Raw genomic sequence first — 27,951 nt, forward strand, 5'->3', positions numbered from 1 at the left:
AAAGGGAGTCAACATATTTAAAATAAAACTTTAGAGAGAAAGTCATACAAAACTAAATTGTAACATGGTTAAAAATAACACTTAAAAAAGTTGAAGTCCAAAGTTTGTTTTTAATCCCTAGCTGAAGATGGTGTTACAGTAAAGGTCTTTTGTATCCAGGGTTTATTATTAAGGGATGAGTGTGTCAGTATTACATTTTTATATTTGTAAGGGAAGGATGGTGCACAGTCAATATGTTAAGCCACTGTGAGATTTGATAGTATCATTAACAAAGTTATTACGATTCATTGATTGTTTTTGGCCACTTAGGAGCAGTGGAACAAACTGTAAACACAATATTTACATATATAGGCTGTCAATACTTCCTCCACAACTGTGTATCATGTATGCACAGTATCACCTTGAACATAACATCCCAATATCTTTTAAAATATCCTATAAATCAAGTTATTTCTGTTCTTTGTTCTGCATGTGTTCATATTCTGAGAAAGTAGATCAGCAGATGTGTGTCTATGAGCCGGCTGTGATTGGCCACGCTGGGTCAAAGATTCAGAGCTCTGTTATTGCAGTGAGCAACTTCACTCTTTTAGACAAACTGTGGCTGCCGGTTCCGTCCAATTTCTTTTTTTTTTTACTTTTTTATTTCTGCTTTAAAAACATGTTCAGCTAAAATTCTTAATGTCTCCACTAATCAATGTTTGAGAGACACAGAGAGACTGTCTAGTGACACAGACTGAAACAACACAAGCTAACTACATGTAAATAGAAAGATGGATTCCTCTCACTGCTGTTCACCTGTTCAGCCAAGACATTATTTTCAACCTTGAAAAATGTCTTTTTTTATGCTTGTTTTAATTCTGAACTCTTTCCCGCTTGTCCTTGGATTTTATTTACCTTCTAAAACTGAAAGTAGCTTTAAAAACTCATCATCGTACGTGTGTGTGTGTGTGTGTGTGTGTGTGTGTGTGTGTGTGTGTGTGTGGAATATGGGAGACCCTGTTTTTCAGAGGCACTGTCAGTCACGGCATCTCACCCTCGTTAAGCCTGGAAATGGGGACGGGGCAGCAGGCCCTGATGGGAGGCACGGCGATCTCATTATGGGAGGAAGCTGCCCCACTGGAGCGGAACAGGACAGGCTAGGGTGAGCGAGGTAGGGTGGGGGGGGGTGGGGTTGGTGGCTCGAATCAGAGTGGCACTGTGGGTGCAGGTCAGGCACACACACAAAAAAAAACCTCTCCTATTCTGTGTGCCAGCTGGGCCTCCATTGTTGTGACCCTCATTAGCACCAGTTAGAAGAAGCTGTTCTGCAGGACCGGAGGCGCCACTCTGCAGCAGCTCCCCGGCTCGTTCACAGCAGAACCCTCAAACTACTTCTTCTCTACATGCAAAGCGAAAACTACCAACTGACTACTAACAGTACACGGCAGCAGGGGGTTGAGGTTCTGCTCGGAGACACCAGCATGGACTCTCCAGATTATGGAGTTGCAACAATGAGGAGAGGAAGCTACGATGATGCTGCAGCTTCTCTACATCCTGTGAGTATTGATCCGCCATCCAATACGCAAAGGTGAAAAAGACGACCGCCGAGTGTGATTTAGTGTGAGACGCTGCTTTGTTAATTGTTCCAGACTCATGACTCACTTACATCAACATACATGTTGTTTATCAGTTGCTGTGTGTATGAGGGAGAGGTTTGAAGGCTGTGTTACATAAGATGGGTAAGAAAAAAGGTCAGTAATGGTCAAGGACCAGGAGAGGAGCAATTCACCATCCCATACAGTATGAAAGAATACTGATGAACAACATGTCCATGTTCCTCGACTCTACTGACTTTGTTTGGTGAACGGAAACAAGGCTGGGGACAGACTGATTTCTGTTCAGTTAAAGCCAGATGTTGCTTTCAACAACAACAACAACAACAACAACAACAACTTGTTGGTAATTATGGAGGGTCTCTGAGTGCAGATTCAAACCATTGTCATCAACATACACACATGCAGCCTCTGTAAACTAAGACCAGAAAGTTAATCCTTTATTTATTTGGGAAAAAAGTACATGTGTCAGTGGAAATTCTGCTTTTCAAAGTTTAATTTTGAAAAGCAAAAATAGCAACGTGATTTCCTGGTGTTGTGTCAAGTCTGTTTCCACATTAAATTTGTGTTTCCCCTATGCCAAATGTGAACTCTGACCTTTAACCCTTGTGTTGTCCTTCGGGTCCCAGTGACCCGAAGGACAACACAAGGATTATGTACTTCCCTTTACTTTGTTGAGAATTGCTCTCTAAACAAGGGTTAATACAGCACCTTAGTTCTTGTTTGTACAGCATTTTGGTCAGCTTAAACTGTGTCTAGAACTGTGTTCTAGAAATAAACTTTACTTACTTACTTTACAAGAAACAGGGTTTAGAGAGCAATTCTCAACAAAGTAAAGGGAAGTACATAATCCTTGTGTGGTCCTTCGGGTCACTGGGACCCGAAGGACCACACAAGGGTTAAATGTGTTGGAGCATTGAAACAGAAAACTCCAGTTTGGTAACATGTTGTGTACATCAACAGTAACGGTGCTGTATAGGAGGATCCATACCTCCCAGTGAAGTATGTGTGCACCCTGGACTGGTAGGGCACCCCGGTCTTTTGTGTACTAGTCCTGGTTTATCATGAGTCAGTGGACTTTGTGTGCCAGCATGGAACCGGCTGCAGAGACAGAGGCCAGAAAGAGATGCTTTGTCAAGTATTCCTGCTTTTGTTTGTTTTGTTTAGCTGTTTTTCCTCTTTGTCTTCAGTTCTGCTTAACCCAATTTGTTGTCGGTCCAACAATTAGAGCACAAGAGCAGCCACAACAAGATGGAAAATCTGTTTGTTTTCTTTCACACAACAAAACAAAGTTGGTGTGTGTATGGAAGACTGTTCCTGCTGGGAAAATTAAAAGATGAATTAGAGGTTAGGAACCCTAACCTTTATCTCACCCTAATTTAGCGTTGATAAGAAAAAAAAGAGTTGGTCCAGTGGTCCAGACTGAAATATCTCAACAACTGTTGGAACGTATTGTCTTTTTTTTGTTTTTTTACAGACATTCATGTTCCCCAGAGGAATCCTACTAAATATGAGGATCCCCTGTTCCTGTAGTGCCACATCGAGCTTCACATTTGTGGTTTTGAGAACCAACTGTTGGATGGCACAAACATTCATGTCCCCCTCACGATAAATTCAACAGATCCTCATCCCCAAAGGACAGAATAGGTTGATTGACAATGACTCCCAAATTACTGCCATAGGATGACCGTTTTAAACATGTCACAGTGGTGGAGATTTTAATCATGTGTCCGTTCTATTTAACAGAACTGGAGCAGTTTTTAACACAATAATTAACGTCGTGACAAACGATGCAGTGCAGAGTTTATGTAATGGCCTCACCGCTAACTTCGCAAGGGCCTTGCTCACTGTTGTCCACATAAAGTATGTCCTTGGTAGACAACAAGCCATCTATTCTGTTCTGTTCCCCCCGTTGGTCATACAAACAACATGAGGAAGGGTCTTTCATTAAGCACAAAAGATGAAAAACATGCACACACTGCTGTGCTGCTGAAGAAGCCCCTTTATTAACTGAGAGGTCAGGGAACTCTGGTCTACGGGAGATAACTGTTGACTCCTGTATTCTACAATCAACATTGATTTATCTTAACAACAGCAGCGGTCGCTTCCTAACCATAACCAAGAGTTTTTCTCTTTGTCTTCAGTTCTGCTTAATCCAATTTGTCGGTCTAACAATTAGAGCACAAGAGCAACACGATGGAATATCTGTTTGTTTTCTTTCACACAAGAAAAGAAAATTGGTGTGTGTATGGTAGACTGTTCCTGCTGGGAAAATAAAAAAAGATGAATTAGAGGTTAGGAACCCTAACCTTTATGTCATCCCTAATTTAGGGTTGATAAAAAAATGTTGGTCCAGACTGAAATATCTCAAAAACTCTTTTTTATTTCATTAATTTTTTTTACAGACATTCATGTTCCCCAGAGGAATCCTACTAAATATGATGATCCCCTGTTCCTGTAGTGCCACATCGAGCTTCACATTTGTGGTTTTGAGTAAAATGTCTTGACAACTGTTGGATGGTACAAACACATAAAGTATGTCCTTGGTAGACTCTCCCATCACAACAAGCCATCTATTCTGTTGTTGGTTTCCTCCCTGACTGAAATCCTTTTTGTTTTGCAACCCCCCCGTTGGTCATACAAACAACATGAGGAAGGGTCTTTCATTAAGCACAAAAGATGAAAAACATGCACACACCGCTGTGCTGCTGAAGAAGCCCCTTTATTAACTGAGAGGTCAGGGAACTCTGGTCTATGGGAAATAACTGTTGATTTCCTCAGACAATCAACATTGGTTTCTCTTAACAACGACAGCGGTCGCTTCCTAACCATAACCAAGAGTTTATTACTGTAAACTGTAAACTGTGTATACTTAAACCTGTTTGAGTTGTGATTCACTCGGATCTTTAACCCGACTCTTTAAATTAACTCACGAGTCGAGAGTCTCTAGTATCATTAACTCAGATCAGTTGAGTCCTACTACAATTCATCTAAAATGATAACAGCGCCACACACAAACCTCTTGCAACATTAGCTACTACTAGTCCTAGCCATCTTAGCTGCCAAACACTTTATAACTTACAATTTCGTAGGCAACACCAACTCCACAAGTCAACTCAAGTGACTGAGTGAGCAGAGAGACAGTCCGAGACAGGTTATAGGAACTTCACGACCCAAAAACATTGCAAGCTCGCCTCGGCTCGCCTCACAGACAACTCATGAGTTGTCGATGACTCGTGAGTTCTGGCGTGAGTCAGTCAATCGCGCGAATCAGCCGGCTATGAGTGGGTCTGATTCAGACGAGCGAGTGAAGCCTCTCCTCAAGCTCAGGGTAAAGCAAATCAAACAACAAAAGCCATTCTTTCACTTCTGAAAGTAACATACAATGTTCTGCACGTAGCCTAGCTAGGCCTACTGTAGGTTTTGGTGTATAAATGTAGTATGTTAAAATGCAATTAGGTCGGGCAGACAGTCCGAAACATTGCAAGCTCGCCTATAGATCAATACTGACTCAAATGACTCAAGTGACTCGCACAACCCGGATCAGTTTAGTGAGTGAATCAGAATAACCCAAATCTTTAAAAGGAATCGAGTTCGCCAGCCCTAACTGTAACCATGACGACAAAGATCCCGAGTCTTGAGGTAGCAGTGTCAACCCACACCTTGATCTTTCTCTAAACCTAACCAAGTCGTTCTTGTGCCTAAACCTAACCAAACCTTAAACATAGTTTTTTCAACAGTGATTTGCACGAGGTGTTGTACTGTCGATGGTGGCGTCACATCAGAAAACTCGTATGAGTTTAGTTGTATACTCAAGAACATATCTAGAATCCAGAGGGCATGGACAAACGGCAAATGTTTGTGTGGTCTAAGTCATTTAGTGGTGTACGTAAGTAGTGTACAATGTTTGAACATCCCATTAATAAAATGAATAAAAGGCCCTACAAATAAATATACATTGATACAGTACATGTAGATATATGTTGTTTCACTTACAAGTCCTCTGTTTTCTTACAGCACCTCAGACACTTGGCTCAGAGACGCCGCTCGGCCCCGTCGCTGGTCTTTGGGAAGGCTCTGCCGTGGTCTCCTATCAGGTGTGTACATCATTGTTTTAAACTTTTTTCCTTAGGTTTTGAGGTATTTGACAGTAAGTTGCTCAAACCTGGCGCAATGAAAAATATAATATTAAAAATCCTACAATTTCCTGCCGTGATATGTGTTGTTGGGGCATTTCTTTTTAGATTCCTACACAAATGAGCAGCTTAAAGTTATATACATTTCCAAGCAAAAATACCAACCATTGTCTGGTTGTAGCTTTCTAAATTGTGAAGACGTTGGTCTTTAGACTCTATCCCAGTGTGACAGTATGTCTTTTGTTGCTTTTATTCCAGTGGCTTATTTCTGGATGGTTTTGGGTTTGGGGTTTTCTGTTTATGTTCCTTGTTTCATTTATTGTTATTTTGAGTTGGTTGTGCTTGCCATTGTATTCCTTATGTGTTTCTGAAGCCCTGCTTGTCTTTTCCTTTTACACCCGTTTTGTGTCTAGTTTCGTCAGTCTGCCTCGTGTTGCCAGTCCTCATTATCATGTTACCCAGTCAGTGTTACCTCGTTATTCCTGGTCCAGCTGTGTCTTGTCTTGTGATGAGCTCCATGTGCATTTCTACCTGTCTGTTATTTTAGGCTTGGTTTGTTTGTCGTGATTCCCTGTTTTGCTCCTTGTTTTCTGACTTAGTTTTCTAATTTGTTGGAGAATAAATATTGCTATTCAGTTTCTGAATGCTGCCTGTTGCTGTCCTGTCTGCTTTTGGATCCAACCCTGCACCAACTGTGACAGTTTACTAAGAAATTAGATAATATAAAATATGGCAGCAACTTTCTGTTTACATGCAACTATAGTGAAGAAAATACAAGTTTAAAATGTTTATGGAAACACCTTCTGGCTCATATTTAGTGTCAAGCCTTACGGCCTACAGATGGCAGCACTTAGAAACACAAGCTAAAATCACCAGGGGTTTTTATCACAGAGGAGCACTTGTCATACCATATAAAGCTATATATCAACTTAAATTACTTATTAATTATTGACTAATGATTTGTTTATGATTATTTCATGTTTTTGTTGAGATTTGTAGATGACTGACAGTACACACATGTATATGTTAACATATCTCTTAATCCTTAACCAACGTGTATAAATGTTTTGTTAATGATTAGTTCATTATTAATTCAAGGATTATAAATGACTTATGACTGATTGGTATTATAAAGTGTTACCCTTATGTCTGCCCTCCCCCCCCCCGTCATCATGCTCCCACCACATATCACCCTGCAGGCCACACAGCACACTCTGTTCACGCCACAAACACAGATGTCCCTGTGGGGGATTTACAGAGCGGGGTTTTGAAACAGCGACCTTCACATAGCTCAAACCTACCTCACTTACAGCTACTCTGATGACCACGCTGGATGGCTGATAATGATCTGCCTTCTATTCAAGTCAAGTCAAACATTCATGATTTAAGTCATTATCTCCAGAAAACCTAATCGACAGGTCATCATGTTCAGTGTGAATGTTTTCACTCAGGCAGACTGAAATTGGCTGTTAGATTGTGTAATTTGAAGGATAATTTTAGAGGCCTGGAGACATGAAAGTGTCAGTATTACACAAGAAAATATATATATAATATAATATAAAAAACTGGAACATGTTTTCGTGACCCCATGGAAAGTCCCAAACTGTCCTGCAATTTTGGTAGCATAGTATCGAAAGGTACTTTGTTATATTTTACAGAAAGTAAAATATAACAATATTCCTAGGGAGTGAAAAATGATGGTGTTTTGGTTTTATCTACACCAATTTTCAGACACAGAGTAACTGAGGGTTTGCCCTCACTTTATGACAGTAAGTATGTCAAATACTGTGATGTGAAATGAAACAACTGGGTGTCACGCCTTGTGCTGGCTACTACTGTAGAGCTAGTTTAAATTTGGAGAGGCAGCTGTTTTTGGTTTGTTTGTTGTAGAAAGAAAACTCTCACTAAAAATTTTTTAATATCATATCTGAACTGTTATTGAAAACCCTGAAATTAAATCTGAAATTTTAATTTAGGGCTAGCTTTTGAGAACATTGAGGTCAAGTCCTCTGGGAGTCTGGGACTTTAGCACGGCGGGAGACTTACAATTAAACCAGCTGATCTGCATTTGAAAGGCTGATTCCATTGTTTACACCCATAATAATAAAATTTGAGCATAGGGCAACAAATAGATAAAAAGTAAACGATTCAGCATCAGAATTGAACTCCTAGCAGTGTTGAGAAAGGTTTGAAACTGCATTTAGATCTCCATTTTGGATGTTATAACTGCAGGAAAGTCCAAATAATGAAAACTATGATCTTTCTGTACTTCATGTTGTTAGGTAGTATAGAGATGGAGAGGTCTTTAACTCATGACCTCAGTATTTCTAAAATACAGGTGCCAAGCCCTGATTGCATATTTTTAAAGATTGAGCACTGATTACTGTAAGTGGTCTGATCAAGAAACCCCTGTATGATTCAAAAACGGCGCTTATAGGCTCTTACCAACGGACAAACTTTGTTTGGTTTGATCCATTGGCTTTGTAATGTCATAACACACCTACAGTCTGTTATTTGTTTGGTAATGTCAGATTCTTATCGTGCTGGCTCTTCATCCCCTCCTCTTCTATATCTGACGTTTAACTCTTTAACCTTTTAGCTGCTCTCCCAATTCACACAAAGACCACCAGAGCATCCAGGGGGCGAGTCTATCAAAGCAAACAAGAGAAATGTCAGACACATCCCACTCTCAACACCTCCACCTATTCAGCGCTCAAACACACACATTGTGCATTTCCTTGAGGCGGGGGACTTTGTGGGTGGTAGTTTCACTGTAGTGGGACTGCCACTGACGTAGATAGTGCCTCACCGTAAAAAATAAATAATACATGCTACAGATAAGTAGGCATATATATTTAGTTAGATATTTAAATGGATATTTTCTGAACTCCATAGAGAGCAAATGCCAGTAGATTGGCTGAGGAGTGCTACACGAATGGCGGGGGAAAAAAACAGGTGCTTTTCGGATCCAAGGACATATCATGAGACCAAAAAAGAGATTTTTTAGACTCAGCTTTGTGTTCAATAAGGTCCTGTTTACACGCTCGCGGGTGAAATCGACAAAATATTTTATCAGATGTGCCTTTCGTTTAGACGGCGACGGCGTTTTTGGGGCTTAAAAATGCAAAAAAGTGAAACCACCCTCCAGAGTGGAAATCTTAAAAACGCTCCACTGTTGCGTTCCCGTCTAAAGGGTAAAAATGCAAAAGTCTGGCGACCCACCCCATATTTCGTTACATAAATCAAAATATAGAGTGATTACTCGCCCATGGCCACTCCGCCGTTGGGTATCCACAGCCTGCCTATACTTGGTACGGATGGCTTTCAGCTTTGATGATATCTGACGGATGTGGATATGACATCCCTCCAGGTCCATATGTCTATATATTTATGTCATATTCCCAGTCCTCGCCCTTTTGTGCCTTTGTGGCTTTGTAATCTAAGGTTGTTTGGAGCAATAACTCCACCTCCTCGTCTGTCCAGACAAAATTGTCAGCTTTTGTTGTTCGCTTCGCCATGTTTTGGTTTCGCCCTACTAGGGAGAGAAGTAGAAGGAAGGTTCTACGCAGGTGCGCGGACTTGGTGGTATTGTGTGGCAGTGCTTCACACTACCACCTAGCCGCTTGGTGTGCATACTACATCGAATTTCGCACACTTTTGCGTCACCATTGGCATGCAGATTTCCCCCCCAAAAAAATGAAATAAAAAGTGAGAACGCAACACCACTTTTGCATTTTCTCTTCAAATCGTTTTCGTCTAAACATAGCCTAAGTCTTAACCAAAAAATACCAATGCACACTGCTTTGCAAAAATAAAAGACTTCATTAAATGCACTTACACATTTCGTCTTCTTCATGGAGTGTAAAAACAAGTGACTGCTCACAAATATACCAAGGCTGGTGTCAGCTGCCAGGCAATCAAGGTAGCACTGACACAAGTGCTGTCAATAAAGTGGGAGTGTACATAATTAGGTCAATTCTAACAAGACATCAATATCTTTGAGGCTAGCAAGTCCCTCAAAAGTAATCAAAAACAATGGATATTCAAAAACTATTTTACTAATTACATATAAAAATACCTATATTAAAATATAAGCAGTTTCTTTCATGTATTACATTACATTTCATTTAGCTGATGCATTAATTCAAAGCAACTTCCAATTAGTGCATTCAACCACTATGGTACAAGCTCAGAACAGCAAGAATCACAAAAAAAGAACATTAGCTTTAAATAAGCCATAACAAAGTGCTACATGTAAGTGCTATTACATCATTTTCTTGGCCAAAATCCAGTCAGAAAAAAAAAGTGTTTATATCCTCCTCTCTGAGATGTTTTGGCCTCTATACATACTTCATGTGTGTGTTTAGATTACATCCATTGTGCTGTTTTTAATGCTTGGCCAGGTATTCATTTGTGTTTTTGTGTGGATGGCATTGGCTATTTATGTTCAGCAATTCCATCTTTCAGTTTTCTTTTTCAAAGTTGTGTTGTGGTGTGCAATGTATTTATGTATCTTTGTATTTGTGAGGCTTTGTACAGACGGTAACATATACAACCTATATTTTCTATTTTAATATAGATATTTTTATATGTAATTATTTTTCTATATGTATGTTTGTGAATATCCAATGTTATTGATTACTTATGAGCGACTTACTAGCCTTAAAGATATTGATGGCTCGTTAGATTTGACCTAATTATATACACACCCACTTTCTTTACTGCACCTGTGTCAATTATCCAGTGCTACCTTAATTGCCTGGCAACTGACTCCAGACTTGGTATATCTGTGAGCTGTCACTTGTTTTAGATGCCCTGAAGAAGTTGAGTGTGAGTTGAAAAGCATAGGTGCTAAGCCCGTCCATTAAAGGCTTTTTAACTTTTGCAAAGCAGTGTGTCTTGCTATTTTTTGGTTGGGATTTATTGATCACAAAGCTGAGTACAGGTCTAACATTTTTCTCTTTTGGTATAATTTTCTTAACGTTGTCTTACTTCCCAAGACGTGCACTGTTTCACATAAAAACAAAACACAACATTTAACCAAACAACAACACGAATACTACAAAATTTCATCAGATATTTACGAATGAGTTGATGCAGTGCAATCAATTTAGTTACTGCCATTTACATTCAATGCTTAGTCTACGTAGGAACACTGAGGCCAACATAGAACCCAAACTCTGAAATAATATATAATAATTACAAATATTTAATTCAATAACTACTATATTATGATGATTTATATCATGGATTTAGTGCAGAGAAAACCAAACAACACCTATTTAAGAATGATTATGATGAGAAGATACTACTCTCATATCTGTCTGTTAAATATTAAGCTACAGCCAGAACATGGTCAACGTTAGCCTAAAGCAGCTAGCCTTTTGTCTGTAACAAAAAATGTAAAAACATTTCTTTTTTGTTTTTCAAAGTTGTGGTTTTGCATGCAGTTATGTGCCAGACTCATAAACTCCTAACAGTTATTGTTTTTACACTTTTTGTTACTTTTGGACAAAACAAGGCTAGCTGGTAAGTTAAGCTAACAGTAACCATGTCCTTCTGTAGCGTCATATTTAATGGACGGATATAAGAGTGGCATTAAAGTATTTATCTCAAAATGTTGAACTATTACTTAAATGGGTAATACATGTTGAGTTAAGTAGTTCATGTTTAAGTGCTTTTATAAGATTTTATATATTATATATAGTTTATATTTTGTTTTGTTGTTGTTGCATTCGCATGCAGCCATCAGTTGGAGTTCGTAGTTCTCCCACTGTTTTAGTTGTCGGTATTTTATGTGTCATCTTCAGTAGGCCAGAAGGGTAACAGGGAAAGTACCTTTGCTGCAACAATTTGAATTTCTGCCCTGAACCCAGAGTCAGTGGGAAGAGCCATGACCAAAAGTGGTTTCATAATCATTAGACCAAACAACTCTTACCTCTTGTGTCTACCTTGACACAGTCTACACAGTAGACACGACTGTGCCGCAGTGACATATCTGGATTGACTTTATTTTTATTACAGATTATTTTGTTGTTAGATATCAAATAATTTTGTCAGGCGTAAACGGTGGTGTGAAATATCATGTGAGACAGAAGGTGTTTTCCCTAATAAAATCGAGACCTGCAGCTAATGTCAATGTTTGTTTTTGCTGTTGTCCGGTTATGTGGAAAGTTATATACATTTATATGAACGGGTATTAAAAATGAAAACTTGCATCCATGAAGATTGAGTCTCTTCTCATTTCAGCTAAACAAACAGTGCCAGTTTTAGCCTGCTTCATAAGGTTGGACTGGTAGAAATGATAGGTGGCCAACTTGGGTGGTAGGTAGCCCAGAGGTTAGAGAAGTGGACTACTATTTCAGAGGCTGTTGGTTCCAATCCCTGGTCAGATGGTGCAAGAATCTGGCCAAATGCAACATGCATGTAGGCATGACTAACTCTTGGTTTTTGTTTGTGGAAGTAACCTCTTTAAATGTGCATGCAGCACTTATTCACTTCAAAGATACATTAATTAATTTTAATTAATGTATAAACCTCTGGACTGTAATAGCTCATACGATTTCTGCTCATGTTCAAAACTTTCTGCACATTCAAAATATAACTTATCCTATCTGTGTTTTCTGAGATTTGGAGAATAAATAGTCGTAATATTTTGAGAAAACTACAGCAGAAATACATGGAGCATGGGTGCAGCATGTTACCGGTATTTCTGTGCTATTTCTTTTGATTGGGTGGGTCAGACACACGTTTGGGTGGGCTGACCCACGACTGCCCCCTAGCTACCACCGGCCTTGTAAACAAATAACCAAGCTTAAGTAAATTAGTTTTGTGTGTTCTTCTAAGATTCCTATAATTAAATCATATCAGATTATTGACATGATATTGATTTGTTAGGGTAGCCGATGACTTCACACACAGATCTGACATTTGGCTTTAACTTAAAACATAATTCCACACTCTCTGTGGTATTTGGGAAAGGATCACATGTTGGAGGCTATTGATTCGAGTCGGTCAATGTATTTATTTGCAGAACAATTGGTGGGTCTCTTTAGTCTCTTTAGGTCACGTCTGCCTTTTGAGTTGTTGCACAGTATTGCTGATGTTTGGTGGTTTCCTATGTGACAGCTACAGGATGATGAAACAAACAGGAGGTGTCAATTGCAGAGATGCAAATTGGAGGGCTTTGTATTAATTTGATCCAGTAGCCTAAAATGTTTTCACCATGCGGACACTGGAAGTGATGATTATGGTCCAGGTCAAGTGGTTTCTAACCTTTTGAGGAGCTTAGGAGGCCAGATAAAACTGATTACGAAAAGCCTAACATTTTGTGAAGCAGAATATATTTACTGATTCTATCCTGTCCCATTAAAATGTGTCAGGAGATGAAAATAATCCGATATTTGTTGTCCCGACCCTTAGGTTGGAAACCATTGATCTAGACCAGTGAGTGAGAGGGGTCGACAGAGGACGCTGCTTTAGTTTATAGGGGTAACAAAGAGAATCACTAATCAAGACAGCTCAGTTGGCTTTAATTATGAGTTATAACGTTGAAATTAAGAACAAATGTCTTGGACTAAAATGATGGATGTGTTGCGAATCTGGGAACATATTAACACATTCTTATGGCAGCTACTGTTCAAGGCCGTTTCATGAATACCAATTCAGTTCTTAAACATCTGCTTTCATAAGGTGCTCAGTCGAAATTTATACAATGTGTTACATATTAAACATTTCAAAGAAAATCTCAGGAAATAGCCTATATTCATGTGAAAAAACAGCTGATGTGGTTGACTGTGAAACTATGTTATGAAATCATATGTAAATATCAAGCTACAGCCAAGAGATTAACATTAGCTTAATTCACCAGCTAGCATTGCTTTACTTTTAGAACTGAGGTGTAAAAATGACAAAGGTTTAGGTTTATGGGTGTCGCCCATAAACTCTCGTTAAACTACAACTGTTTTTACTCTTGTTGATTGTTAGCTTCTTTAGCATAACGACTGACAAACAGAGAAAAGCTGGCTTGGCTCTGTCCCAAGGTAACAAAAAGCGCATGTAAAGCTCACTAGTTGACACTTAAAATGTAGGTGTTAATTCCGTACAAAAATGACAATTTATGGCGATCTGAGATTTTCCCACTGTTTTCAGTCTTCATGCTAACCTAAGCTAATAGTCTCTTGGCTACAGCTTCATATTTACAGTAAAGACATGAGAGTGGTATCAATCTTTTCATCTCTCATTCTCTTGGCAAGAAAGCAAATAAACATTTTCTTCACAAAATGTTAAACTTAAAATTTCTACATTTACACTGTGTTTGAGAAGTTTGGTTCTTTGAATCCTACTTCTGTCAACCAAACAAGGCTTCTTGTTAAGTTAGTAGTTTTCCCATCATGTGCAAACTTCAAGGATGTTTTGTGGTATTACTTTCCATTAAAAGCCATTTACTGTAACACCAAAATGTCAATTTGTTTTAGAATTATAGACAAAACCACAGTTAAAGGTCAGTGACAATAACTATTTCATATACTCCAATGGCCCCCGACAGTTTTATGCCATTAAGCGATTGAAAAATGTTGTGAACCTAGTTATTTCTCTCAGGGAGGAGGCTTCCTGCTGGGTGTCTATGGAGCAGAGTCCATTCGTCCTTGGCCTCACCAGTGAGAACGGAGAGCTGCTGCTGGACGAAACTGTTCAGGTCACCGAGGGCTCGAAGACCAAGGAGGGACACCTGTTCCTCTTCAGCGATGTCATTGTCTTTGCTAAACTCAAGTAAGAAGTGTAGATATATATAGTATATCCCAGAAAAGTTTCGAAGAAAATTTGAGAATTGTGTCCACGGAACACAACTTACCACTAAGAAACTACTAACTCAACTGACACAAAAAAATTGCAGCTGATTTGGTATTTAAATAACTTTATGGTGAAAATTTCACATATTTGTTGGAATGGAAGAGTGAAAGAGGAAGTAAAAACAAAACGTGTATTTTTGGACTGCGCTCGGACTGTTAGGGAATCTCCCAGCACACAAAACAGTTTGTGTTCAGTCACTCTGACTTTAGATAAACAGAAGAAGAAAGCATGGTAGTTCCCTCTGAGTGGAGTCATGTGAGGGGAAAACGTTCATCTCAGGGACGTCGTTAGGCATATTTTAGGGGGGCTGAAGCTACCATAAACTGTTCCTAAGCCCCCCCCAAATAATAATAATAACAATAATAATTTTTATTTTTTTCAGTGCACTCTGTATCACGTACTAGTCAAAAAGTAATTTCACCACACCTTCAACTGAAGTTCTGTTGCCTTTAAAACACACAAAGTGTGTGAGGTATAGGCTACTTTCACTTCTAAATGCTGGTTCATTTGTCTCGCAAATGCATACCTGTCAAGTTTTGGATTTGAAAATAAGGGAAATTTTCCGGCGCCCACCGCGAGCAGTCCCACCACCCCAACCAAGCTCCAGTATCCCTCACATTTTAAGACAGGTGTACAAGAAAGCTAAAATCACCACTTGATGCAGAATGCTGAAAACATTTACAATTTATAACATTGCTTGTCTTTACATTTACATTTTATTTTCATTCCACACATTCTTTTCATTTCATATTGCTTTTCTTTTACAGTTTTTCTTTTCATTTCACGTAACTTTTCTTTACTCTTTTAGTGAGTTATTGTACAAATTTGTTGAGACTTTGCATTCTTTAAGACTGTTTTGGAAGGAGTGTATTTGTGGGCGGGGCCAGAGTGGTTAATTTTACATGAGAGTAGAGCGCAAACAGTTCTGTTGTCTAACGTCATCCTATTCTCTGGAACAATCTTTCGTACCATGCTAAACACCCTTTCTGAACTTGCATTGCTATGGGGAATTCATAGTAAAGCCTTCATAAGTTTTGGCAGCGCACCGTCTCTGTCGTAGCGTCCATCATCCGTCTGTTTTTTGTTCTTTTTTTTCCCTGCGTTGTCCCCATAGACAGTATATAAGGTTGTCACTCATCATCTGACCTCATACACTAACCTCGCGTCAACTGCCACCTACAGTACCTGTAGTAGGCATAGATATATGCTGTAGTAGGCTACTGCCTACTGTAGGTTATCACGAGGCTAATGACAGAGCTCAGATTGGGAATGTTTTTTGTTTTTTTTACTCCGCTCGGGCCCGGGCTATTATTATTTTTTAATAACGCAAGTTAAAATACGGGAGATTTACGGGAAAATACTAATACGTGAGGACGGTGGGAAAGAAGGGTAAAATACGTGACTTTCCCGGCCAAAACGGGATACTTGACAGGTATGCGCAAATGACAAAATCTAAAATAATTTAAAATCTATCTTGAAATTAGACAAGTCATAACACATACCTAGAGACAATTATAATTACATTTTTGTTATTATCAGTGGGTACAATGAAAACTTCCCTTTCCTTTGTTCCTTTAGGATGAAAACATCATTATCTTGCAGATTTCTACCCATCATAATTTCGAGAACATATTAATAAACAAGCATTAAGTTGTGCTCATCTTAGTCAGATTAGAGCTGTTTGTCAAAGCCGGTGGAAGTTTTATAGCTCTTGAGTGGGAGGACAATCACACTCATCTGTGTACCACAACCTACCCACTGTTCCAGTACGCACAGCTGGGACTACAGTACGATAGAGTAAACAGACTTTGGAGGCTTTTGAGTATATACATATGATCATTCATTACTTCTAGAGACGATTGTACACAGTACTATTCAGCGTTCATTTTGTTTTGTTGAGAAGTTTAGTTTACCAGCCCACCTTTGAAAACATAGGCCTTTGAAAAAATGTGTCTCTCTCTCTCTTTGAGAAAGAGCCACATTGGGCCTATGTTCTTTGAGAGAGAGTTAGATGACAAGATTGATACCCTTCTCATATCTGTATAATACATGTGAAGCTCGAGCCAGTGGCCAGTTAACTTACTGTAGCTTAGTGTAAGAATAGAAGCTAGCCTGACTCCATGCAAAGTTCAAATACATGCCCATAAACACCTCTAAAACAGCTTTGTTTGTTTAGAAACAGAGATTTTAAGTTTTTAAGCTAAAATAGGCTAATCGCCTCCTACAGTAGCTCCAACTAAACACACATCTGACTCTCAGCAAGTAGGACTGGAAACAAGAGGAAACTACTAGCCTGGTTTTGTCCAAAGTTAACCAAATCTGCAGCTTAAGCTCACTTATTAAAACGTTACATTATGTAAACCAACAGAATTGTAAAGTCTGGGTTAGTTTTTAAGCTAAGCTAAACTAAACGCCTCCCGGCTTATAACTTCATTCTAATGACATGAGAGTGGTGTTGATCTTCTATCTCTTTGAGTCTGCAATCAAGTGAATAATTTTATTTCTCATTCCCTAAAACAAGCAAAACTTGTTGGTAGGTTTATTTTTGAACTGCTGTAGCTGGTCCTACCCCCCTATGTTTCCTGTCTGTATGCTGTGCTAAACTAAATACATCCTGACTCAGTATGGTTCTTCTCATCACAAATAAGTGTATGAACTATTCCTTCAAGGCGGTGATTAATACCTAATCTTGTGGCCTTTTCGTAGAATGGCCCTAAGACCTTTCTTTATTAGGCTACATCTGCTGTTATGCTAATGTTAATCACATAGCAATTGATTTGGAGAACTAGGGGCAGTATATTATTAGGGCAGGGTAGTATTGTTAAAATAGAATATAGCAAAGCTATTTGTGCTGTGTGCGATGAAAATGATGCTATCAAAGGCAACAGTGTACATAAAAAGTACACAGTGGGGCCGTGGGGTCCTGTGACTGTTTATTTCTCACAGCCTTTCTATACCTCTGGTCAGTTGCACATCAATTCTCTGTCTCTGTCTCTCTCTCTCTCTCTGTCTCTCTCACTCTCTCTCTCTCTCTCTCTCTCTCTCTCTCTCTATTTCTATACCATTACACCTTCTGAATCCCGAAGGTCATCCTTATCTGACTCATCTATTTTCCCTTCAAATCTATCAGCGCTGCAGGATCCAGTCAGCATGCCTCTGCTGCAAACACGCAGAGGCCAGCAGGGTCACGATGAGTTACTGTTAACATGAGGGTGGTGATGGCGCAGTGGGTATGACACATGCCTTTGGTGTGGGAGACCTAGGTTCGATTCCCACTTGCTCAATATGTCCCTGAGCAAGACACTTAATCCCTAGTTGCTCCAGAGGCGTGCGACCTCTGACATATGTAGCAATTGTAAGTCGCTTTGGATAAAAGCGTCAGCTAAATGACATGTAATGTAATGTAACATCCGATTCCCCTCTAATCATTTACTAGTAACTTTTTGTCAAAAGCTGGTTTTGAAGTACTTAAAAAAGCTTTTCATGCACACCATTACTTGTTACATTTTATCACCTGTTCAAGGACTTTTTAAACCCTTCTAAAAAAGTTAACTAGCAGGCCTTGTAATGATTTTCCTGCCCTGACAAAATGTCCACAAAAGCATCACAAGAGCAATTTTTGGGCTTCCTTCGTTCCTCGCCGTTTTTATGTACAACAATCAATTTTATAATTCAAGTGGAAGAGGGAGTTATTGAGTCTGTAGAGATGAATACTATACCTTTGATTGTTCGAAGGTGCACTTTTCAAAAGGAGCTCCTCCGTGATAAATACCACATGTATGTCTTTGTTTATTTCTCAGCTCCAACGTTTTCTTAAAAAGAGAAGACTTGTTGCTCGTGAGAAGAAAGACCTTCTATCCAAAATCTGTAGAAGGGAAAGAAGGGAGGAATTCAGGAAATGAAACCTGCATGTCATTCTTGAAAAAAATCTTCTGCTTCTGTTTAAACAGGTCGACTGCCAGCTATCGTCTAAAGCACAGGGTGAGGCTCCAGGACATCTGGCTTTACGGTTTTGAAGACGAACTGGAGGAAGAGGAGGAAACGACGGGGGATATTGACCTCAAGGTGACCCTCGTCTTGGCCTGGGATCTCACTTTTTGTTTGGTGTGTTTTGGGTGAGTGGACACGTAGCGGATGACTCACATACACACAGCAGCGCGTTGAGTGTTTTAATTCACATATACATGCCTGAATACACATGCACAAGCATGATCATGATTCAGTTTATTGTTATCCTTCCTCCTACACCCTAATCCTGCTCTTAAATGGAATCCTTCACTCCCAGATCTAAATTAACCTCTGATCAGGACATTTCTCTTTAAAGGTATGTGACATTTTGGGAAATGCTCTATAAGTAGAGCTGGGTGAAAAAAAAAAAAAAAGAAGCAATCTTGATTTTTTTTTTCTTTATATTGGTGATGATTCATGGTTTAATTTATATATATATATATATATATTTTTTTTTTAACTGTTCCTTTAAAGGTCTTGAGGTCAAACTGGTTTTGACATGTGATAGAACAGCAGCACACATACGCACAAACATAGGTTTCCTGTTTCTTATTGGACATATTTGTCTTTTTTCACCAGAAATTAGATGTAACTCCCTGCAGTGCCCTGCTATGACATGAACTACTACGACTACCATTTGTAGTCACCGTTTGATTATCTTTAGTGTAACTACTATTACCACTGTTCATCACATGCCCAACCGGCACTGGCAGACGCCGCCTACCAAGAGCCTGGGTCTGTCCGAGGTTTCTTCCTAAAAAGGGAGTTTTTCCTCGCCACTGTCGCATTAGCAACTGCTAATGCTTGCTCTTGAGGGAATCACTGGAATTGTTGGGTCTTTGTAAATTATAGAGTGTGGTCTAGACCTACTCTATCTGTAAAGTGTCTCGAAGAAAACTCTTGTTATGATTTCATACTATAAATAAAATTGAATTGAATTGAATATATAAAATCTGAGGCTGTTTATGGAATATTCACACATTGTCGTAAACGGTCAGATGATCCGTGGCCTTCATGAAAACAGGGAAGTGTCGAAGAGAAAGTCCTCCCTGCAGCATCACAAGACAAGAGGTTGCAAAATAGGAAGTGCGAAGCTGGCCACCAAACCAATCATCATGTATGGGGATTAACATCAGCTGACTTTAGAAGAAATGCTGGCCTTTACAATAAAGATGAAGTGCAGGAGTAACTCTGCCTCATTCTTTTTCTCTAGACAGTGTAATCGACTAAAAGGAATGAAATGTTTCTTTACAGTAAAAGTCAAGTCGTCTGTCTCATCAAAGGCACTAAATGGCACCAGTGGAGAAATGTGGCAGTCACTTAGGTTGTTCATTGACTCCCACATTTCTCGCACAGTAATTAATAAAACCATGAAGCTCTTTGATTTTGACTCGCTATGTATTCCAAGAAGTTGATGAATCCCCTGTTGAGATTTGAGTTGTTTTGTGTGAAAACAAGATGCCAATTGCTTTCTGAAAATGATGGTTTGTCTCTGGTAATGATTCAGTGTGCGAAAGTTTCCTTCTCGCTCACATGGAGGTGATCATGGGCGAGAAACCATGTGCTGTGCTCACTTGTTGACACTTGCTCAATGTTCACACAGCCATATGATACTGCCTGGCATTAATGAGGCCACATTGAATAACAGGTTGTCAAAAGGTGAAGCCCTTCAGGTGCACACGTAGGCACACGTACCTGTTTTGTCATGTTTCCACTGGTGGACACCAGCCGCATCAAACCTAGTCTAGGAGGAAGTGGAAGGTGTCTGGTTGGAGTCGCCGTGACGCTGCTTCCTGTTCCCATGACTGACTGAGTTACAGTTTCCACCGGAGTTGTTAAAAGAGACCGTGGGTGCGCACTTTGTCTCATATCTCCCACTGTATCTGCTGGCCTGTTTGATTCTCTCTGTGGATTAGTAACTCGTACCATGCTGTTATTTTGCCCACAGCTCGCCTGAGGTGAAAGAACACTGGTTAGATACTCTTCACAGGTAAGAAACAACATTATTCTCTGATTAGGCAAATAACAATCTATTTGTTATCAAGAAAATATCCTTTCAATTCTCATTATAAGAGTTGGACAGTACTCAAGCTACATTGTAAAGCCATTTTGATCAATGTTGACCATGTAGTATTGCTGCAGGCAGTACACAATTATGAGCTAGATAAATATAATCCTCCGTATGAGTCAGTTTCAATTGAATTTAGAAACATCATGCTTTAATAATCAATGATTTAGACAACGATTACGGCAAGATAACATCTTTAAATAATGAATAACAGTGTTCATTTTGTCACTTATAAGGAAATAGACATGGAAGTACGCAATAGCATTATATCAATCCACCGTTAGCTTGATTCATAAAAATGTCAAATAACAAATGTGTGTGGTTGTGTAAAATCAAAATGAAAACTTAAAAGTCTTAATACTCAGGCATAAGGGTACAAAGAGTTTGAAGACAAATAGTACATTTACGAGTATCTTTGTTTTCCTCACAGAAAAATTAAAGACGCAAAAGCGAGAGGTGGTTGTGCTTCTTCCCCTCCAGACGTCCTCATGAAGGTTTTGAGTAGCAGCATCACGGTAAGTCTCTCACTGCCCACTCTGCCATGTTCAATCGAAACCAAAATGTTTTAAAAATAGCTTTTACTAAATTATCTGTCTCTATTTTTGTCCCCCCAATATCTTTTAGACTAAAACTCTAACAGGAGGTGGCATGGAACAATTCATTGAGTTTTCACTTGATGTAAGTAAAAAAAATCCTTTTCACTAGCTTCTTGGGGTTAGAGATATTCAAGCCAAACAACTGTTTGTGAAAGACACAGGAGGCAACATTAGACATATTTAATGGATTTACATAGCTTATGAAATGCATTTACTGTAGCTGCAAAAACTACAGCCAAATCACAATTTACAAGCAAATGTAAAAGATTTTACACTTGAACATGATAAATAATGATACACCTGGTTGCCTTGTCTTTTGTCGTATGATTATTTCACTCTAACTCATTCACGTGTTAGTAGGCATGAATGGCAAGTGTGGTGTGTGCTTCCGGGTGGTGCAGAAAACACAACCCCCCCCCCTCGTGTCCGCCTGCATGCATATGTTCCTCTTGCATACTCATCATCACATCACTTTTTCTTTATTTTGTTGCCAGGGCAACGCAAAGACCTCTGCTGTGTCAAAGCAGTTGAATAACAAGGAGGACAAGCATGTCATTGGTGAGTTTGAAATTGCCAGTTTTGTTTTAGGGAGGGGCTAATTGTGCCGTGTGTAGAGATGACACCACAGAGAACAACCACCTAGACAGAAAAGGGAAATCTAATAATTGATAGGAGTATGCAAGTGAAGAAAACTGAAGTTTGTTTTTGACACATTTGCTCCAATGTTGCTTTGAATCTTGCACATCTGGTTTTGTTGCGGATTTGAAATTGTGATTAGAAAATATGTTTCGATCTGTAAGTTTAATATAAAATGTCTAATAAAACGTTTCTGCTCCCATCAGAAACCAAGTGGAACCTGGTGAGGAGGTTGAGAAATGGCTCTGGTTTCATCAACAAAGCATGCCGATCAGATACCGACCCCAAGCCTCGGCTGTTTGGACAGCCACTCAGCAATATATGCCCAGACGAATGCTCACTTCCCAAACCAGTCTCAGTAAGTTGACTTTCTATCTTAAATGTCAGATCTTATCACTTCCTCTTGCCAGCCAAGTTTCTCTTAAGACGAAGAGCTAAGCTGCTTACATCCAGAACAAATTGTGATATATTCCTGTGTTCCTGAAGATTACTGTATGTCACCACAGACTATAAGGACTATAACTACTGAAGGCTGAATACAAATCAGCTTGTGAAAAATGAACAAGCACCTACTTAGCTGACCTTTAAGGACATAAAAGCATGTCAGTGCATGACCTGCACGTTGATTCATTCTCAACAAACACACACACACACACATACACACACACACACACACACACACACACACACACACACACACACACACACACACACACACACATACACATGCACGCACAAAGTTTGTTTTTCACTATGATAATCTCACCTCTCTCCTCTCCTTTCACCAGGAGGTGCTGCTGTTGCTGAGGAAGAGAGGGCCGTCCACCGAGGGAGTGTTTCGGAAACCGTGCAACAACAAGAACATGCGGGACATCCGAGAGCAACTCAACAGCGGCCTGGAGGTGGACTTGGAGGGCCAGCCGGTGGTCCTGCTCGTTGGGCTGCTCAAAGTACGTTCCCATCCTGTTCCCGTTTTATATCATACCCCTATAAATATATACTCTGTATATAACCACTACTGCCACAGTACTTGCTACACCAGTAGCAGTGATTTAACTAGTATTTAACGTGATACTTATGACTATGTGACCATTACCACCACAACCACAACTACTGCAGCTGCTGCTGCTGCTGCTGCTACAACTACTATACTACCACTACTTCTACTACCACAGTGGTGGGAGACGACCTCAATATTTTACTTGAGTAAAAAGTAACGCAGTGTAGAAATATACTGATACAAAAAGTCCTGCATTCAAATCAAATAAGGTACATAAGTTTGAGCATCAAAAGTATATACCTATATACAATATTTGTCTCTGAAATGTAGTGGAGTACAAGTATAGCAGCATATGATGGAAATACTAAGTACCTCAGGAGAGTACTTAAGTGCAGCACTTAGTTACTCTCCACCACTGTTCCACAACCACTGCCAGATGATATTTAATGCGCGATAACATAATACACTAAATTTAATTAAGTCAGTATACCTTTAAGGTATTTTTGTTCTCAGCCACACCCAATCCTAAAGACAAGCACCAGTTTAGTTTGAGTCTCACTCCAGATTAGAGATGGCCCGATACAATTTTTTGCTTCCCGATACCGATTCTGATACCTGAACTTGCGTATCGGCCGATACCGAGTACTGATCCGATACCATTGTGTCATATATTTTATCTGTATACTACTATCCCTGTATGGATGCCATATTATTTCTATCTTTGTTGTCTGTCTGGCTCAGGTTAAACTCTTTGTGAAACAGGAACAAACACAAACAATGAATGCCACATTCTCCAGTTTGACAGTCAGTTATAACGGAAAAAGAACATAAATAAACTACTTTAACTTAGATTTTCTTTAGGGCTTTATTACGTGGTATCGGATCGGTGCATAAACTCCAGTACTTCCCGATACCGATACCAGCGTTTTAGGCAGTATCGGAGCCAATACCGGTACTGGTGTCGGAACATCTCTACTCCAGATCATTTCTTTTTGGAAGTACTGTTTCTTATTACTGTCCCTGTCTTGTTTGTTGCAGAGTTTTCTGAAGGAACTTCCTGGCAGCCTGCTGGTGTCTGAACTTTATGACAAGTGGATGGTAGCTCTGAACAATGACGACACCCAGCAGAGAGCTCTGGAAATCAAAAAGTAAGCAATCAATACCTGCTACCTGAGACCTGCACATCGAGACAGTGCCATTTGCCTGCGACTGTGACATTCAACGTGTACTATGACATTTATATATAAAAGGAAATCAGTTGGTATTTTACTGCTTATGTGGTCAAAAGTAAACTTATGGGTATTTTGTGTGTAGTTTTGCATAACATTCCCAATGTCCTCCATCTGTAGGCTGAACACAAACCACTTCTCTTTTTTAGTCTGTTGTCAGTTTAAAAGAAGGAACAAACTTTAAATTAAAAAAAAAGAGCGCCAAGCTAATGTCTTCTTCCTGTTCTTTTTTTTTTTTCTTTCTTCCTTCCCCCTTTTGCTATCCGCCGACAGAGTGGTAGATGATCTCCCGGGACCCAACAAACTCCTCCTGCAGCATCTAGTCTGCGTCCTCCATCACATCCTCGAGAGCGCTGACACCAACAAGATGGACGCCTCCAACCTTGCGGTGTGTATCGCCCCCACGCTGTTGCAGCTGGATGGCACCCCGCTGGATGAGCAGAAGGAACAAATGAAGAAGGTAGAGAGATGAATATACTTTCTCACTTTTGGTGCTTTGAAGCTTTGTGGTTTCTCAGTGCAGAAAACCTCAAAAGGTTTCATAAGTAAGATAACACTCGCACAGACTTTTGTTTGCTGTTTGTTTAGTTCTAATAAAAAACACTATCTTGACTGACTAAAGCACTGAGTCTGGACTGTCTCTGCTCTGAACTTCAGCTTTGATTTTCTGAATTCTTTATCTAATTTTGACAGATGATATGATACATATTGTTGTTAATTTTACTTATTGTGCTTCTTTTTCTGATTTGTTGCAGGTCACAGAGCTAACTCAGTTCCTGATCGAGCATTGTGAGATACTTGGAGAGAATATCCCCAATCTGCTGGATACTGATGCAGGTATATTTACACATCAAAACAATCCCTGTTTTAGCAAAGCTTAGATATTGCTTCTACTAGCAACTAGATGATAAAGCCCTTTTACAGAGATATGATTGTTGTCCACTATGATCCCGACACCCACAAAAATCTTTAAGTACAATAAATCGTGCAAGGAACGAATTAAGTAAAATATAAATCTTGGAAAATGAAATACCCCTCCTGGCTCTCCCAAAGATTTGAGACCATGCTCCCTTAAGCAAATAATTATATAAATAAATACATAATCCTCCTTATTTTCTGACCCCGCTTTCCGCCTAATCATTTTCACACAGTCTTAAAGGTCACATGGCATGAAAATTTCACTTTATGAGGTTTTTTAACATTAATATGCGTTCCCCCAGCCTGCCTATGGTCCCCCAGTGGCTAGAAATGGTGATAGGTGTAAACCGAGCCCTGGGTATCCTGCTCTGCCTTTGAGAAAATGAAAGCTCAGATGGGCCGATCTGGAATCTTCTCCTTATGAGGTCATAAGGAGCAAGATTACCTCCCCTTTCTCTGCTTTGCCCGCCCAGAGAATTTGGCCTGCCCATAAGAAAGAGAGAGACATCATGGCTTGCAAACAAGTAAAGTGGCAGTTGGTCAAGGCCACACCCCCACCCTCCACCTTGCCCCCCTCTCTCCTCCTCAATAGCATTTAAAGCTACAGAGACAGAAATGGCACATCCTAAGGAAAGCTCATTGTGTGACTGGCTCTAGTGGCTGTAATTCTGCACCAAGGCTGAAATTCGGGAAAGAGACTTCAGATACAGTATTAGGGGACCACTGAGGCCTATATAAAAGCATCCAAAGAGCACCATGTCATGGGACCTTTAAACTCAAGTTAAATTTGATTGGTATCTGCACAAATTGAGAAAATGAAAATAACTATTGTAAAAATTAAAGATCCTTATCATGTCTTCCTTTTTCCCACTCTGCAGACTCACTGTCTTCTCAGCATCATGACTCTGCGTATGATAGCACCGACCCAGATGGAGATGGAGAGGCAGGAGAGAGTACCAGGTCCACACATTTAGAGAGTGGCTCATCTTCCTCTCTCAGTCCCAGCTTCACCACCTCCTCTTGGTCATCTGATGCGCTGTTCAACACGAAGCCAGCAGTCTCCCGCCGCTGCTCTGAGCCCATCATCCTCCTGTCAGCTGATCTTGAGAGCCTGTGCAGCCATTCCAGGAGCCACGATGACTGCTCCATGGAGAGGAAGGACTTTGAGGAGCAGCCTCTGAAAAAGCAGATCTCGGACGACTCCTTCTTGCTCAGAGTACGAGGTGGAGCAAGGCCAGTGTCTTTTCCGAAACTTAGCAGCAGCTCCAACATGGATCCACTGCCCTACATGGCTGGTAACTGCTCATGCTCTTCCCTTGAGAGCGCTGCCTCTAATCAGTCTGAAAGCTCTGTCTTCACCAGCTCCCCTGTGGGGTCGCCACCCTGCCTCAGGAGAGCAAACACCACCACTCAGCCTTCAATGGCTGCAAAGGCTCAGCAGGACATTCCAAGACTGATTTCAGATGAGAAGAGGCGTTCACAGTCCATGAGAGTTGCCAGTAAAGTCCTAATGCGGACCAGGAGCTTAGGAGCCTTCAGCAGGAGCAGCGTGAAGAAAGACTCTCAGAAGGAAAACTCCTTCCCTTGTGGAACTCTCCAGGAGGACTCTCAGAGTGAAGCAGACCCACCAGCTGAGCTTCTGCACAAACCCCGGCCTTTGTCGGCCATTGAAGTGTTTAAGCAGGTGGACAGCAAGCTTCCCTGCAGGCCTCCATCATACGAGCAGGCAGTGCAGAACACGGGCCTTCCTCCACAGTATGGATCAATGACTGTATACGATGCCATAGTGCTGGAGAGAAGGTCCCGCCCATCCTCTGTAAACTATGACTTCCCACCTACCTGTTCTGTCAATCAGTACAGAGACTGTTTTGCTCAAGCAGCACAGGACAAAGCCAACGATGGCCAGCAGCGGCGGCCTTTCCGCCAGAGAGCTATGTCCGAGTCTGTGTCTGCAGGTCGTCATGAGGTTGTGTCACGCAGATGTAGCCAGCCTGTGTTTGAGGAATTTTCTTACGCCAAGGAGTCTTATGTTTGATTGACTTTGAAACAGTTTCACAGATTGGATTTAAGATATACAAACATTCATTGGAGTTAAATATCACTGGCCAAAGCATAAGACTCTGTTTCCACACGGCAACTTAAAACCCACCAAGCTTCTTTTATCTTCATTTATTCAGAGACACGCCATTCATGATCCTGACCAGGCTGACTTTGTTACTTAGATAACTTAATATGGCTGGAATATATGTTTGCTTTTGATAGCAAGAGAGCTTGGCTTCATAATATCAGCTACTTCCTCCCCTACTCCTTCCCTTTTCACTGTTCTTGTTTAGACAGAGAAACTGTGTTTTTGAGGCTCTGCCCACTGAGCAGCTCTGTGCTAGAGAAATGTTTGTATATGTACAAGTCCAATCTGTTCAATTTTCACTGTTTCACTTTGTATGAATGTCAGCTATGTGCCGCCTCTGTGGTTGCACTTTCTCAGTAGTACTATTTAGAGTACAACATTTAAAAGATATGTACTTATTATGATAGATAGTCTATCACAATGAAGCTAGAAAAACACAGTTCACTGTGGATAAAATATGCTATGAGTTTTTTTCTGTTTGTTTTTTGTTTGAGGTACAGTATGTACAGTATAGCACATTAAGCACAAAGTTTTCTTTGCTTTTTGAAAATCCTCTTCACTTTGCATGGTCTTTTTCTTCCACTACATAAAAGCACTTTTCTTGTGATAGACTATGCTTTGTTTATTTGTACGCTAAAATGTAAATAACAGGAGATAGCTATAGATGTGTAATCTTTTTCAAGAAGTCTTCTAGAATCATGGAATGATTGATGCAATGAATGAATGGTTTTAGGTAAAATGAAAGGTAAATAACACAATTAAAGAAAATAACAAAGTAAAAAAAGTG

General features: G+C 40.0%; 1 protein-coding gene across 3 annotated transcripts; it reads left to right on the forward strand.

Annotated features, from left to right (window-relative positions):
- Positions 1–1,248: 1,248 nt before the first annotated feature.
- tagapb (T cell activation RhoGTPase activating protein b) lies at positions 1,249–27,948 on the forward strand. Of its 3 annotated transcripts, XM_039781933.1 has the most exons (14): positions 1,249–1,535; positions 5,610–5,689; positions 14,330–14,500; positions 18,532–18,696; positions 20,538–20,579; positions 21,088–21,172; positions 21,282–21,335; positions 21,748–21,811; positions 22,096–22,247; positions 22,678–22,839; positions 23,928–24,037; positions 24,392–24,578; positions 24,874–24,955; positions 25,915–27,948. In XM_039781933.1, exons 1-14 carry the CDS (start codon positions 1,383–1,385, stop codon positions 27,069–27,071), a joined length of 2,664 nt encoding a protein of 887 aa, XP_039637867.1. In that variant the 5' UTR covers positions 1,249–1,382; the 3' UTR covers positions 27,072–27,948. The 3 variants fall into 3 exon arrangements, with proteins under 3 accessions (XP_039637867.1, XP_039637868.1, XP_039637869.1); XM_039781934.1 differs by lacking the exon at positions 14,330–14,500 and having other exon boundaries at positions 1,251–1,535; XM_039781935.1 differs by lacking the exons at positions 14,330–14,500; positions 18,532–18,696 and having other exon boundaries at positions 1,253–1,535.
- Positions 27,949–27,951: the final 3 nt, after the last annotated feature.

The sequence above is a fragment of the Perca fluviatilis genome, chromosome 18 (assembly GCF_010015445.1).
Source record: "Perca fluviatilis chromosome 18, GENO_Pfluv_1.0, whole genome shotgun sequence".
Classification (NCBI taxonomy): Eukaryota; Metazoa; Chordata; class Actinopteri; order Perciformes; family Percidae; genus Perca; species Perca fluviatilis.

What these genes read in the sequence shown, in the direction of transcription:
- tagapb (XM_039781933.1), top strand. Translation starts at nt 1,383, where the DNA reads ATGCAAAGCGAAAACTACCAACTGACTACTAACAGTACACGGCAGCAG. An exon ending in TTTTGTTTGGTGTGTTTTGG is followed by an intron (nt 18,697 to 20,537) that starts GTGAGTGGACAC and finishes TTTTGCCCACAG; the next exon opens with CTCGCCTGAGGTGAAAGAAC. An exon ending in TGCTCGTTGGGCTGCTCAAA is followed by an intron (nt 22,840 to 23,927) that starts GTACGTTCCCAT and finishes TGTTTGTTGCAG; the next exon opens with AGTTTTCTGAAGGAACTTCC.